The 16111-nt window shown below is 37.7% G+C and overlaps 1 protein-coding gene across 3 annotated transcripts in view; it reads left to right on the forward strand.

Moving 5' to 3' along the window:
* Positions 1-16111, forward strand: part of LOC108679880 (nephrin) — a 152761-nt gene that overhangs the window by 43514 nt on the left and 93136 nt on the right. For all 3 annotated transcript variants that reach the window (XM_018168615.2, XM_018168617.2, XM_018168618.2), the window contains exon 2: positions 1053-1190. In XM_018168615.2, coding sequence (XP_018024104.1) covers positions 1053-1190 — 138 coding nt within the window. The remainder of the gene's footprint in view (positions 1-1052; positions 1191-16111) is intronic.

A 16111-nucleotide genomic window follows, 5' to 3' on the forward strand; every position in this document is an offset into this window, starting at 1 on the left:
AGCTGGCGTCGTCGAAGGAATTTTTCGTCTTTCGAGCGAAGGTACGAAGCACGCTTGCCGATCAATACGCATGACCATTTTTCTGAAAGAAACGTCAGCCAATAGTTTTTCGGGACTTGCGCGTACAGCTGATCAGATTGTCGAGTAATTTATTCATGGTTAATATTTTTCAGATATTTTCGATGAGGCTCCCGACACTATAGATATGCAAGAGCACCTCATTCGATTAATTTTTCACGATCCATACCTCCGTATAAACTTCCGATGTTTTGGGATGACGAGAAGAGTTTCCCAAGTACACGCATGTCGAACGAATTTATGCTTGAGTGAAGCCCTTAAGAGTTGTGTCTTGCTGCCGATACTAGCTTTATTTAGGTGCATTGGTCGATAGTTGGACATGGAGTTGGAGAGGCACGACGTTAAGCGTGCTACTTGAGAGTTGTTTTATGAGGTTAGAAGCAACACGAGGATGTTGGTGCAGGCTGGCCAAGGATTTCTCGAGTGTTTACAGCTCCGAACACCGGATGCTGGCCTGCCACTGCTCTCTGTGCCTGAAGAGCTCTTAAGAAAATATCTTGTCTTGGTGTTACAAGTGATAGATGAGTTTTGCCTGCCGAAAATTTACGAGAGTGCATTGCCGACTCAAGGGAAATATAACCAAGCCTGAGTTCACCGCCGAGGCCATAATTTTGATGTTCGATCCACGTAAAAATTTGGGGCTTCAAAATTGACGTAATTTTTTGGGGTTATGTTTATTTTATTTATCATATATTTCAGTATTACATTGGTGGCATATTATGCTGTATGCTGCTACGAATTAAGCTGTCTTTGCTATTGCGGAGTTATCATCATTTTATGAATTATTGGTTTGCATTTGTGGAAAGGAACAAAAATTAGTTTTTACCACATTGCTTATAGCATAAGAAATACATCTATCTTCGAATGTCTTTTGCTTACAATATAATATTCAAAATATATTGCCGCTTTCTACATATATTCATCAGCGCAGGTTTAAATTGTCTAATAACGGAAGATTTTATTTGCACCTACAGCGGAGTGTCAGCAGAAACAGCACTTCCGTAAGCGACCCTCCGACCTGCAGGTGAAGCAAGGCTCCACCGCCGTCCTCAAGTGCGAAGTGGGCAACCAGGGCGGCCGCGTGCAGTGGGCTAAGGACGGCTTCGTCCTAGGTGAGTACTGTCAATTAGTCGTGTGGGGCTTTTATATTTTATTTTGGACGCGTGCAGTGGGCTAAGGACGGCTTCGTCCTAGGTGAGTACTGTCAATTAGTCGTTTGGGGCTTTTATATTTTATTTTGGACGCGTGCAGTGGGCTAAGGACGGCTTTGTCCTAGGTGAGTACTGTCAATTACTCGTGTGGGGCTTTTATATTTTATTTTGGACGCGTGCAGTGGGTAAAGGACGGCTTCGCACTAGGTGAGTAGGTACTGTCAATTAGTCGTGTGGGGAATTTTTTTATATTATTGTGGCCGCGTGCAGTATGCTAAGGATGGCTTCGTCTTAGGTGAGTAGCGTCAATTAGTCGTGTGTTTTTTTTATATTATTGTGGACGCATGCAGTGGCTATGGATGGCTGCGTGATTACCGCTAATTTATCATACTTGATCTTATAACCTTTGAGAACATTATTTGATATTAAAACGGTATTTATGGTGAGCACCTTTAATTAATTTTATGTGGAAAATATATATTTGATGCTTCAAAGGCAAGGGATTTTTTATTTTTCAAAAAGAGTGTCGTAGGATGATTTCCTAGAGAAGGCGTGTGCCTTACGCTGGAACAAAAATAGGGGGTTTTCAACTTTCATGAAAAAAATTTCCGATAGTGAAATTTTAGTGACGTGATGCTGGGAAATACAATTGGTAAAATTTTAGCTCGTACTTTTACAAAAACAGCCATGCGTCATAAGATGCGCCGAGTTTTGGAGATGTGTGAAAATAAGTCAAAGTTGAAACGCAAAATTGATATACAATATAAACATGTTAGAAATTACTAAAATAAGCTAATGGATCGATAGAATTTGTGGGGTCCTCGATTTAATGTTAACCTATAATAGTTTATGCCACAGTTTATCCGGGCCCCTCCACGAGGGAGGTATAGTTGCATTACAGGTCCCACCATAGCCATATGAGCTAGTTGACAGTCGCAAGATGAGTTTTGTACCAAAACTCGCCTTTATTATTCTAGTTTATTCTAGAAATATCCCTTAATTGGAATCCATGACAAAGATTAAGCTTCAGTTACCAACAAACCTTTCCTCCAGCTTGCGGTTTGCAAGGGAAATATATTTTTGTCTATCTAAATACCATAACATTAGCAATTCCAGCAAAGACCTGGCGGTGTTAACGGAGGCTCAGTGACACTTGCCTCGAAACGAGAGCAATATATGATGCATGAGGTCGATGTATGATGTAGAATCGAAGCTAATTTCAAGAATATAATAAGTTATTACAGAGATTTTTCATACATCTTAGATGATCCTTGATTCATTTCGATCCAAGTAATTTATTACACTCATAAATTATCATTAATATCACCTAGGCCAAGTTTGCTGGGTTAAAAACTTGTGGCACTTAAAGTTCTCTGCGTACGGAACCGCAAGTTTCATTTCGCTTGATAACTGCATGATGAATGTTTGACATCATTAGTCATTTTCCAAGATGAATCAATTGCCTTTGAAAGATTTGAAGCTCCGTTCCTTGGAATTGGATGTAGTTCAATTTCAAACCAAACGGGGGCATTAGCTTTCATAATTAATGCAACTAAATTTTATAGAATATCATCTGGTTCAATTGCTGAAACTTTGTCAGGAAAAGCGGTTAGCAAACGCCACCCACCGAGAGAAGATAACTTTCCTGTGTTCTTGTTTGAAATTTCTTCGGCTATTTTTCCTTATTGTGTACAATTGTAAATATTGTAAGAATGTTTTTGATCTGTACTACGCCCTGATTGTTAAGTATCAACCAGAAACGATGTAAAAATCTTGAAATAAACGCTAAAACTTCTAAAACTTACAAGATTTGAACCAATTATGCTTGTAAAACCTTTCGAAGAAGATATTCTTCCGTCAAAAGAGTTTATATATATATAAGATGAAGGTGAAGTAATTCATAGGTATGTAGTTGACAAATGAAGCAAAGAACAGGCTTTCCTAATTTCAGTTCAATCAGTTCTAATGCTCGTCGTTTGCTTCCTTTACAGTGGGGGGAAATAAATATTCGTACACTTGAAAAATCGTATTTTAATGTATGTAAGTACACAAACTTAACAGGAAAAGTGATTTAAATTATGTATAGAGACGCATAGTACATAATTTAAATCACTTTTCCTGTTAAGTTTGTGTACTTACATACATTAAAATACGATTTTTCAAGTGTACGAATATTTATTTCCCCCCACTGTATATGCAGCAGGGCCGTCATAACAAGTTGCGTTTATCATTGAAGAATGCAAGAAATTAGTCCCTTGAAATTTTTGCAAAACCTATAATATACATAGCCAGAAGAGGCGCATACTTCAGCGAATGATATGTGTCGCTTCTGATTAATTTTTTATTTCGTTGCGTACATTGTTATTGGTTAGTGTTTGATCTGTTTTACCATAAAAATTGAGACCATTTACAACACGATTAAGATAAAAAATGATTTTTTATATTTTTAAGACCTCTACTTATTTGTAAGCAATCAACCACTAATCCAGACCCAGCTTCCTTACATTGTTCTTAGGCCTGTTAGATCTGGCAATCATTGCTTCAGCTCGCTTGTAAAACACCTGTCATGTAGCAGGCTTAGCTATTTTGGGTAAGTATGATTAATTCGCGGTATTTAAAAACTTTCTCCTCCCTCTTCTGATGATTATTTTTTTGGTTAACAAGTTGGTTAGAAATTTCTGTTTTGAAAATTTCTGTTTTGTCCCTGAGTGACAACCCCTCACTCAGGAGGGAGTGAGGATGGAGGGGGGTGATATCTTTGTATTTTAGTCCAAAGATGATCGTCACCTGCTGGTAATTGATTGGGACTTAACCCTCGCATTGATAAAGTTGATTGTAGCGACTGGGACACGTATGATTTGTTATTCTAGTCTATGCAATTTAACTAGCGCAATATGTGCATTATGTAAATCAGCTTTCTAATAACTTAAGATTTTTCAAAATAATTTTTTATGAAGGTTGCAAGTTGGGCATAAGCACTATGCATTACTAAAATCAGCTTTTCAGCTTCTTTTGTAATTAGCCTAATACTTGGTCGATCATATGCTGTGTTTGGAATTGAATTTGACGTTGTGTCCAATTTTTATCAGTCCGTCATTCAAATGACGCTGTCCGATCGGTGTCAATCAGATAGGTGGTTTAAATCAGAGGGAAAATTAGTTGGATATTAGGATATTATATGCTTTACTCCTAGTACCATACAATTTTTGCTGTAATTTTAATGCTTTGCTTCTGTGTAGAATTATATATAAAACTCCATTAAAATTTCACTGTCTAACTGGCAAGCATACCAGGAAAGATTTGGTTATCGTGATATTGTAGCGTGCGATATTCACTGCATTTAACGCAATGGCTAATAGTGACGGGCGCCTGGCAGTCCTTTCGCAAACGAGCTCTTCGTTATTTCATCTGAAAAACAATACTGGCGAGTAATGGACTCGCTTGTGGCAGCCAACTAGCAGCCTCGTCCGATTTCCGCTTTGCTTGTCAGAGAATACAAGTCGCTTATATTTTTTTTTTGTGTGGAAAATATTTAGTCTGCTTTATCAAAATTCGATTTGTCACTTGAGGTGTTATTTCTTTAAGGATGAATAATATAAAAAGTTGTTGATTTTTAGTATCTGGATGAATTACCTAATATCTAATAGTAATTTATTTTGAATTAATCGTAGAATGTAATGCGCGTATGTGTACAAGTAATAAATATTATTTGTGAATATCTTTAATACAATCGTCCACTCGCGTTTTTTCTTTAAATTCATATAATTGTATCTATCTTTTTACCGACATCTTATCAACTGCTGGAAACTGATGAGATTTGTGATTGTGTTTTTAAAACTACAAACTTTATTCTGCGAAGTTTACTGAGCAATCTGTGATATTTTTTCAGACCCAGTCTAGGTGATGTGCTTTCTAGGTGATGTTCTAACTTCCTTGCACTCACACTGGAAGTGTGAGTGCAAGAAACTTCCATGGCGCATCCTTCGATATAAGCCATGGGGCGGAACCATCCTTCATTACTGGCCTTATAGAAGGCCTTTTTTTACATGAAATTCTCTTTACTTCTTGGACCTCTCATGTAGCTGTGGAGGCTGCTCAAAAATTTCATTTTTTTATGTTTTGAATTTGCGTGATGTGATGATGATGTTTTTGGCTGTAAGTACTTCTATTTTCCTTATAATAAATCATCCTGTGTCAGAAAATAGTGCAACGCAGATTTTTTACTTTGAAGATATCAATTAAAAGCTATTAGACATGAAACTTATTCATAATTTCTCTCCTGTGAACCTGACATTCATTTATGTAAGAGCCTCTATGAGTTGAGATACTCAAATTCGTTTCAAATGTTATATAGATTTGAGGATGAGTTTCAAAAACGAAAAATTGCTTATTAATTGTACTTTATGTAAGCGAATGCTCTTTACAAACGTACGTATAGTAAGAATTTTATCTCGCATTGTAAACATCGCGTCTCTGCTATCGTTCTTTTACGTCAGACACATCACAAGGGTCAGAATTAATGGTCTCGCATTCAGCCTCTAATTAATTTGCTGATTGAATTTAGTTATCAGTTAATCCAAAGAAAATTGTTGAAGGAGTGCTTTGCTTTCTGCAGGAATATTCTGTACGAGAAAATCTTGGTGTCGGAAAGAGTGATCCTGCTTCGAGATAACAGAAACGCATGGATGTAGGTATATAGAAATGTAATTTTAGTTTCCACTTGCCGGTGATTTAAGAATGAGGTTCGCTTGAATGATTTTTATTGACATTATTTATTAATTTTTCATATCTTGAATTGTTGAGAATGTCAGAAGCGTGTGTAGTATATACATAGTATAGCTTATCCATATAGCAGCGAGTTCTTAAAGTAATCGAAATTCAAATTGATATTAATAGCAGTATTCTTCATGCCTGCTTTCTTCACCTCTTTCATCTTCCACTCGACGGCTTTCTCTGTCAGAAAGAAATGTCTAGGAGCATTCTTCTTTGTTCAGCTTTGAATTTTTGACCGGTCGAGGCGAGTGTTCCTAATGATCTTGAGCGAGCGTCTTTTTTCTGAGCTCGTTTCCGTTTCATTGAAGTCTTGTCGTCTCCGTACGTTGCTGAGGCAAATATTTTTCTGTGTAGCAAGCTCTTCATCAGCGCAGTACACAGTCTCTTATTGATCCAGCCAACACGCCGGGCTTTCTGTTATATAAGCGCCGACTAGCTTAGCTGTCCCCATAACGCTTTTTCGCATCATTTCCATGTCCTGCTTCTGTGCATAGTTCAAAATCTTGTAATTTTCTTTTATATTTTACTGAACTGTCTCATAGGCTAAAATTTTTGCAGACATTTTTTTTATTTATCGAAATTAATGGCATTACAATGATCAAGAAATCACATTGCAAGCAGTGGATCACTGAAGTCACCTGTGAAGCTGCTGTTCTTATCTTCCCTTTTAAGTTCTTCCATTTGAAGAATCTTCAGGCACGTCTTTTCGCGAATTCAAGCTTGCTCATTGATCTGTTGAAATTGGTTATCAATGTGTGAGTGAAATTGACTTCCGTTGACTGCACGTAACGGCAAACGTAATTCTCCCAACCTTGCATGTGTTCGCCGAACCGTGCTTTTGTTGATCTAGTTTGTTTAGCGCGAACAGAGTTTCGGAAGCATATGTTGCTTGCGGCCCCGCAGCGTTCATGGCATCATAGCGAAGTTTGAACCTCACACCGATTCAATTCTGGATTTGTTTTGTATGCAAAGCTGCTGACAGCTTGTCGATAACTTTATAACTCGAAGCTTGCCACAATCTATGTAGTATATATATATATATTTTTCACAGGTTTGATTGAAGACCAGAGCGTACGTTTTATTAAAAAATTCTTATTGTTTTTTTTTTGATAAGCCATTTCTTCAATCAAACCTGTATAAATGAAGAACTTCTGCCTAACTACACAAATATATATAATTTTTGTAGGCTTATGCTTTGATTCAGTGTTAGAAGAGGTTGAAATTAATTTTTTTATCTATTATTTCGATCAATCTGACGATCTCATAACTGGCCATTTATCAAGTACTTCCAAGCGTCGAATTATTCGTTAACTCGACTGTTAATTTAATGTGATGCTTCATTTATTCCTTTGATATTCAATCATTTTTTAGAGATTTAGTCTTCATCTTTGTACACTCTCTCTTGTGAGCATTGCATTGAGCTGAGCGCGAATTAATAATACAAGCACGAGCCGATGATGGTAGTTTCGGTACGCTTGCATTGTTGAAGCGTGCGCCGTTTTTTAAAGTTTGACTAGGGCCGTATCATACCCGGTCGTTCCTTGGTATATTCGTCTCGCTTTCATCTGGCCAGGCCAAGTGAGCTGCTGGTCGCAGAAAAAAAAGAATCCTTCAGAAATCTTGTGTGCGGTTCACAACTCGCTTCAATTTTCGCCTTGCTCTTCATCAGTGTTTGAGTCACTTCTAGTGAGAGGAAAAAAAAGATCTGCTCAAAAGTCCAGCTACTTTTAAGCCTCGGTGTCGCGTGTGACCCACAAAATGTTCCTTTCAAACTTGCGTTCCAGTCTATTAGGTTAGAAAACATCCGCCACGGCTTGATGACTTGGGCCGCTGCTTCGTTACCTATGGAGGGCGTTGCTCCAGGAGAACGAAATAACTTCATCGCTGATCTTAGTTAAATTTCCGTCTAATTTAGTCTCACCGTGTGGAAAGAATACTGACTAACTGATAACTGAGATGTGCCTGACAAAAATTGGATTAACGTAGTTACCGTACTTTTTATCCATAGACATGCTGTGAAGTGCGTTTCATTTTTTCTTAAATCGTTCAAAAGTATGTTTTAGTATAGATTTCTTCTTATCTATTTCTCATAGATTTTTTATACCCACGAATTGGTGAAAATGATATTATAAAGAAATTCATGTTGGTTGTGTTAGTTATTACAGAAAGGTCAGGCTAGTTGAAAAATGGCTTGTCTAGAATTCAGGTTTGTTCCCTTGCATCTCGCTCATGATATTTTAATGAGCGAGCGGCTTTGCCTGAAAATTGGAAAGACTCCCGCTGACGTCAATCTTTATTATTATTCCTGTCCTTATTTCTCTGGTGAAAATCGCCCTTCACGTACAAATATTTTGTTAAGCACAGCAACCTTGAGAATCATAATTTTCTACAGGGTTCTAGATGTATTCATTCATTGAAGCGTAACTTATTGTTTTCAATTATTTCTATTAATAAAATTAAGAAGTACTTGATAGATGAAAATTTAAAACCGTAATTTGTTATGAACGATTATTAAAATACATTTGAATTACTTATAACTCAAAACATTAATCTTCAGGCCGAGTTGTGAAAAATTAATGACCTTGCCATATTTATGTATAAACTTTTTTCAGAAATATGGATCTCTAATATCCGGCCGTGACAATTCAAACTCTTGGCGTGTCCGACTTGTACATTTTGCGAGTCTTGGGTCAATTTCTTGCTGCAGAGTTTGCTCTGCTTTTTACGTGTTTACTCGGTCCTCAGCCGGAAAGCTATACGGATATTCCGACAATTCTTCGTGTGTTTCTTGAAAATTTCGCTTACTGGCAGACTGCGGTAAAAATTCACCCTGAAATTTCAAGCAGTTTACTTGGAGAATTGATGCCCTCTTTAGCCTGAGGAAATTTTCCCTTTGGGTAGACGATATTCTTGATAGTTTGTAGTTGGAAAATCTTACTTCTCTAATGTCTTTATCAAACACTATAGTATAATGCTGGATACATCGTATTTTGCTACATTAAATATGAAATGATGCTGGGAGAATAAAGTTTTTATGCTGGGAATATAAGGACTAGGAATCATTTTCAGTTTCAAAATGCACGGTGTTTGTTGCTTTATATATATCGTAAAATCGTTAAAATAAATTGGATTGGCTTATAATCAAAAACCCACAGAAAAAAAGAGACCATGGCGAAGAAATTATTTTCATTCAGCCCTATAATATGAAAATTTCTAGTCATTTGAAATCAAATAGTTTCGATTCCTTTGCAAATTGTAACAGAATATCGCATCTCCAACTCGAGGGTATCTTCTATTGAAGCTCCACGTTGGCTCGTATTTCTAGCCTTTGCTTGTGACACGTTTCTTAATTGAAATGATTGTGTCTTACAATTTGAGCATCATATTATGTATCGAAGCCGCCCGAGGCTCCTCTCTCCAAGTTATTGACAATCGCTCGCTCGGAAACTCGCTCAAATTATCAACGCGTGAGTTCCTGAACGTTCTGACTTGACCTGACGTTACCATCTCGTCTCGCTGAGTTATTTGTGAAATTTTCCTACCTAGTTAATTGGTAACCTCGAGGCTGACGTTGCTGATGCTGAACTGCAACGCACGGCTGCAATTGACCGTTCTATCTCAGGAAATGGTCTAGTAAGACCTTTAGAAGTCTAGTAACTAGTTTATGTACGGTATCATTCGTCACTGATGCATTGAGCCCAGATAAGAAAAAATGCGGGCGTATTTTGAGAGTATCATCCATCAATAATGTCTCTATACAGATTGGGACTGCATTTCGTCCAATTATTATAAATCGCTTTCGTGTTAGTAAAAAGGTCTCTTGGAAAACACTTTGTGGATTAATAGTCTGCTTTACGTTGGAAAGAACGGATTCTTAGAGCAATGATTGTTGGCGGTGAAAGGAACAGAGGCAGAGGGAAGGAACGAGTCTATACCTGCCATCCATCCACGACATGGGCTTCCGACAGCCAGATTATTCTGACCACCAAGAGCCCTCGACCTGCGTGCCTCGGTCGTGTCTTGCTCGCTCCGATGTACGTCCGGCATTGAGTCTCCGTCTTCTTACTCCTGCCGGTCCAAGCAACATATTTTTTTGCTGGAGGAATCTAGGTAAAATTATTACACTATTATGAAATTATTGTCTGTGAAACTAAGTTGATTAGTTTTGCTTTGGGATTTGAATTTCGGATTTTTGATCATTTTGATTTAACATGCTCAAATTTTAAGAATAGTTCAAAATAAAAATAGTTTTTTTATTTACTCCTAGTGCATGGTTGTAAGTGTAACTTGTAAGACGACATGTTGGTATAGGCTCCACTCCAATATGCACGCTGTCTTCCGATTAATGATACCTAGGAACTTTCAAGAATGTGACAGGATGTCTAATGACAAATTTATAACTCCTCAGAAGTGCATAGACGGCAGAAAAATAGACTTATCGCCCCACAAATATATGCCGCCCGCTGACAATGAGTTGGGAATTTCGGGATGAGCTGGCGAAAGCGTCAGCAACATACCCGCTTCCGGACGACCCTCTGTGTCTCTTCCACATGGCTGCAAGTGACGTCCACAACCAGCAAGCATCCTTGTCATTTACATCACAAATGCTCCCCAGCCATCCTGTCGCTGCACACCGCATTTCTACTCGTGCAACCACAGAATTTCCAGTCTTTGGAATCTTGCGATGAGACACGCACCGATGCTCGCACTATAATCCGCCTCTTACAAGTATTTGTGCCTCGATAAATATTCAGAGCCCGCCCTTCTTTTCATGCTTAGGCGATAGCCCGAGCAGAGGCATGTTTCTCTGGGCGAGTCATCGATGAAAAGGTCTTTGGTATTTTTTTTACTTATGATATTTTCTGTGCGATTGTCATGTTTTCCATCAACGTCAGTAAAGGTTGTCTGTGTATCATCACACAGTTGTGAATAATGATTTTCATCAATAATTAAAAAAAATGATTTCAAACACAATTTTTTCGAAAAATTGTTAATATCTTTAATACTGAGAATTATTGCGATAATTATCCTATTAATACGTATCGCTAACTGCTTGAACGTCTTATAGAATGCGTTTCCGCCCTCACTGATGTGAAGTGTGCCGCTCTCGGTGTAACAGTTCCCGTAATCAGTTCCTTATCGCAAAACAGTTACGGTTCGCCCTGGGTAGGAAGACGGTACATCGCCTGCAGAATCCCACTCATCAAACTATTCTAATTGCTTAATAACAGAGAACGATCGAACTGAAGAGCGAATACAGCTCAGTCGATGACCCTGTTCCCGCTCGTTTGTAACCGGCAGTGCGCTTGTATAGCATATTTAGTTACTTGCAACGGGCCCAGACTTTCCCATACCAATCATTTAGATTTTAGGCGATCAGCATTTCTACTTAGATGTTATTTGATGAGACAATGTTTTTCCAGTATATTGGCCAATTTAATTCTCTTAACTTTATGCACCTAATTATAATACTTAAACATCAAATAATTTGACGCGATATTATTCATTGTGCACATACGTTCATAACTTCAATAGTATTGTATGAATTAGTTGTCGAAATAGGTGTATGTAGTTGGGTATTTTTCTCGATAATTAATTGAGATCTGAAAGTGGAGCAGTGGAGAAGCCCTTCTCTATTGCGTAGCAATAAACATTGCCATTTGATGCGACCTCGTCGATCTCGACTCTTTGCTCCCACGTTGGGCGACGGAGTTCAATTATTAAAGTTTGCTAGTTCCTTGTATCTTGAATTTACTTATTGACCACTTTAGTTATTGGTAGTAGCGATGAACTTGTGTACTATTTTTATGCGTTCCGAAAAGTAAGTACGTAATTTGTTATACTTCGTTACATCTGCTTGAAATTTAACTAGAATTTAAATTTCTCTGTGTTTCTGTAACATCATGCAGAAGTTACTAAATTGGTCTTGCTGAAACATTATGTACTTATCGAGAAAAAATTTTTAACTTTTACTTAATTCTAACTTTGCTACTTACTTTGCTACTTATTAATTCTTCAATCATATATCAGTTTTTTTAAATCACGCCACTTGCTCCATTGTCGTTTATTTTTAGTTTCCATCATGTAGCTGACAAAAATGTTCTGGAGCGTGGCCATTTTTCAGCGATGTAACACCTGGTCGTTTGTTGGCAAATTTGCCTAGTCACGCTCTTCCTTCCTGTTGCAAAGTATGGCCAGCGACGGGCCTTTTGTTAAGGCGGCTGGCCGGGCTGGCGCTTCTTCGTTCGACTGTATATAAATTGCTTCACTTGCTCCTTAAACTGTGAATACTCCTGAGGTTTTTTTCTCTCTCAATATTCAATTTTGCGATTTTAACAGGAATTTTTCTAAATTAGTAAGTAACACATCATCATCATCACGCAGGTAATGGTGGAACGTTCTTTGTCATGTGCTTTACCAATCATCAAATGGATACTTGATCAGGTGACGACGTGGTGTTGGGTTGCCTTACTGACACTTAACGAGGATGAGGTAACATACTAACGTGATTTTTTATACGTATAGCTCGCATGAGCTTCTTAAATTTCTTCAATTTGACTCTGATAATTGAGATCGACCTATAATCATTCGGTCGGTTTACTGTTTTTCGTATATCCCTTTCTAAGTACCTCAGCAGTTTTTATTGCTTCGCTAGTCGTTTTATTTCACGATTCACGGTGACGTACCTTTAGAGAAGTAACGGCCGGGCGAGTCTCATGTAGCTGTCTTATATCTGCCCATGCGGTTAGCACCTGCGCTACAGGTTAACCGACCTGTGAGCCTGGCTTGCCGTGAGCGCCCTCAGGTCGTTCGCAGGTCAACCTAAAACGCTGCGCAACCTAACGAGTTCAATTTCCATAACTCCAATTAACTCAGAGGACTCCATTGCTTGGGCATTTGGCCACATAATTGTACCGGTATATAGGTGCTTCTTTTCATCGTTTGTGTTCAAGCAAATTTATTGGATTCCAATTTACCATATAAATCCATACTGAATGCTTATTATTTTGAATTAAAGCCGGTTTCTCTCGTGAGTACCGAATACTGGCAAAAATTGTACGATAAGTCTAGATGGCGCTCTTAGAATATTTAAGATATTTCGCTAAATGTGTTTGCTGCATATTTTATGTTATCAGACAAACGCTATCGCCGTAAAAATAAATTATTAATTTCGTTTTCAATTTTCGGCGTAGATTTTTTGCAAAGAATACCTGGATTTCTACATTTTCCAAAGTTCTAATCGCCAAAATCTTACTCATTATTATAGTCAAATCCAGGTACTTCAACCGGTCATGTTAAGATGCAGTGGCTCATCGGGCGAGTTATTACTGTATTTTCTTGTGCATATGCAATACCGGGTTGTGGAGATATGACAGCTTGGTATATAGGGACGACGCTTTTCTTGCTGTCCTCATGTTTGACCTTTGACGCATGCGCGAAACTTGGACTGTTATATGATGAGGGGAGGAACGTAACTATGGGAACCTTTTCAATCATCATTTGCGATCGTTTCCTTCCGTCTGCTGTTAAACAATGAACTGGTTTTGTGAACCTTGTGACTTTTACTCGTGATTTATTGTTCAGTAGAAACTACGTCTCAAAAACATTAAGAAATATCGTTTTTTTCGTTGCACGAATCAGGCATTTTAAGTAATATTTAATAAATATTCGTTGCGCGTATATATTAAGTTCTGAATTGACTGATGGATGCGAAGTTTGCTTTAATGTTCTGAGTATGTCGGCTACGACAAATGTCTGCGATATTCCTGGAAAATAAGAAATTTTGTAATATCTTCGATAGCTTCTGTGTCATCTAGTTCATGCACTCTTCATCTATAATCCAACTTCTAAACCATAAGCTCAATGGTTTTTTGAAATGAATCGCCAAACTTGTACCGCGTTTTTTTTCACGAGATCAAAAATTCCTGAACCAAACGTTATAGCCATGGAAACCATATCAGCCGCAGACCGTGTTCGGAATAAAGCTGTCCGCAAAAGTTTCGTTCGCCAAATAGAAGACCTGCTCTTCTTGAATAGCCGTTCGCCGAAAAATCTCCGTGTGTTCAAACTAGACGATTGCCTCTTAGATTTCATTCTTCTCTTTATATTTGAATAACATTTCACTGGACTCCTTTTATAGTGTAATATTGAATAGATATAGAAGTATTCAATATAATATTGAATATTTTTTATTCCATAGTTTTATATGCACTAGTTATATTTTAGAGTACCTCAAAAATTTATCGTCTGTTATATAATATTCGAAATTATTCCATTTTATTTTTGTTGTATTTTATTGCGAAATTCCCGACCTATGAAATGAGCATTATCACACTTTTATTTCTTTGCATAAATTTGTCCTGCTATTTTGTAAACTTAGTGTATTAAAACCAATGGGTAAGCTGTTCCGCATTGCACTGCTAAAGAAGTTGAATAGTTCACGCAGTCAACTTAGCTTTGTTTTCCTGAAAAATTATCGTGTTGCCTGCTCTCAATTTTTCTCTTTTGAAATCGTGTCTGAGAGAAAATACATTTAATTGATTGATTTGTTATCTCTGCCGCCTACTCATTCAGATGCCATTTAATTCTTTTTCGTATATGACGTCCAGAGAGCTTCTTTTTGAGAGCTATTCTGCATGGAGTGCTACTCTCCATACTGTTTTGTGACTCCTTGTCAGAGTTTTTCTTTCATCTCGGGTGTATGGCAAACGTTCTTCCTTGGCTCTGTTGTCTGTATAATCCTTTGTTTGGAAACAAAGGATTTGCTAACGCCTGTCTTTGCCCGGTGCCCGTGAAATAACCGAAAAGAAATCTTACCGACAGGAGGCATCCATTCCAAACTTTAATTTTCCTTCGATAGAAGTTGCCGTGTAAATCACACTGGCTCCTGTCGTTTCTTAGAGATATAAATTATTTTGTTAGAAGTCGCTCAAACTTCGAATAAAATTATATTTATTATGCATCGAAACGAACAATCTTTGTAGTTTGGTCTCAAGCGTCGATTTAAAGCCTGAAAATACTATTTAAAAATTATGTAATCGAGCATGCACTAAAAAGCAGTTCGCATATTTTAATTTATTAAAATAATTTTGAAGTCTCCCTGACTGCTTCCTAAATAATTTATCTCGCATAATTTTTTTTGTCTTTTTTTCGGTTTGCTTGATTTATTCTTAGATTAGTTTAACTTATACGCAGCCAACTTCTTTCATCAGTCTTCGGCCTTTAATGTATTATTTTGAATGTAAATCAATTAGAATGAAATTATTTGTATTTCTCAATTTCATAAGTATTGTAATCAGTTTCCTTATGTCGTTCATAGGTTTTATTATTGTGCCTTAAATCAAGAAGAGCAACCCAAAAATCCTTGTTGTTTTGAAGGTTTTGAAACGCAAACACTAGCCTTTCTCGCGCGTTACATCGTGAATGAAAGCTAAGCACATTTATACAAACTTGAGGCTTGATTGGCCGGTGTATTGACTGCGTGTGGCTGCTACTCACATCTGCATGTGATGTTGAGATGAGATTGCCGGCTTGATTGTTCTCAAGCTACGTAGAGGGTGTCATATGACTTGTTCTGCGTCACGTGAAAATTGGGCGCGCGTACATCACGCTGTCGCGTATCACTGCCGCCAACCACTCTAAACAACGAGTTTTGTGCTCCATGTGATGGATGGCAACGTATCGGCAATGCCTGGCCATTGTTGCGTATTTTAGGAAGCGCTTCGCCAAACCCCCACAAAACTGCTATCCGGGTTATTCACTTGATCGATGGCTGGATGAAAGCTACACCTGCTGTTGCTTTGCTCAGTGTGAGTGCTTCTGTAAATCTCTAACGTTTTGATCATTTTTTGAGATGAAGATGAATGACGGGTGTACATGAGGAGGCATAAAAGGAATGGAAATAATCGTGAATAATGAAATTGCAGACTTCAAATCATCAAGTTTATTAGCCAGTGATTGGAATTCCATCTTCCCATAGAAATAGATTGCATGTGCGGTCTGTCTTGAATGTCTTTTTTTATATATTTTTCTCACAAATGATACAAATTTAATTCTCGGTTGGGTCGCGTCAGTGCTGCAATTTGAGCCAATTTTTTCAGATTTGGAAC

The sequence above is a fragment of the Hyalella azteca genome, unplaced genomic scaffold, assembly GCF_000764305.2.
Source record: "Hyalella azteca isolate HAZT.00-mixed unplaced genomic scaffold, Hazt_2.0.2 contig11639, whole genome shotgun sequence".
NCBI lineage: Eukaryota > Metazoa > Arthropoda > Malacostraca > Amphipoda > Hyalellidae > Hyalella > Hyalella azteca.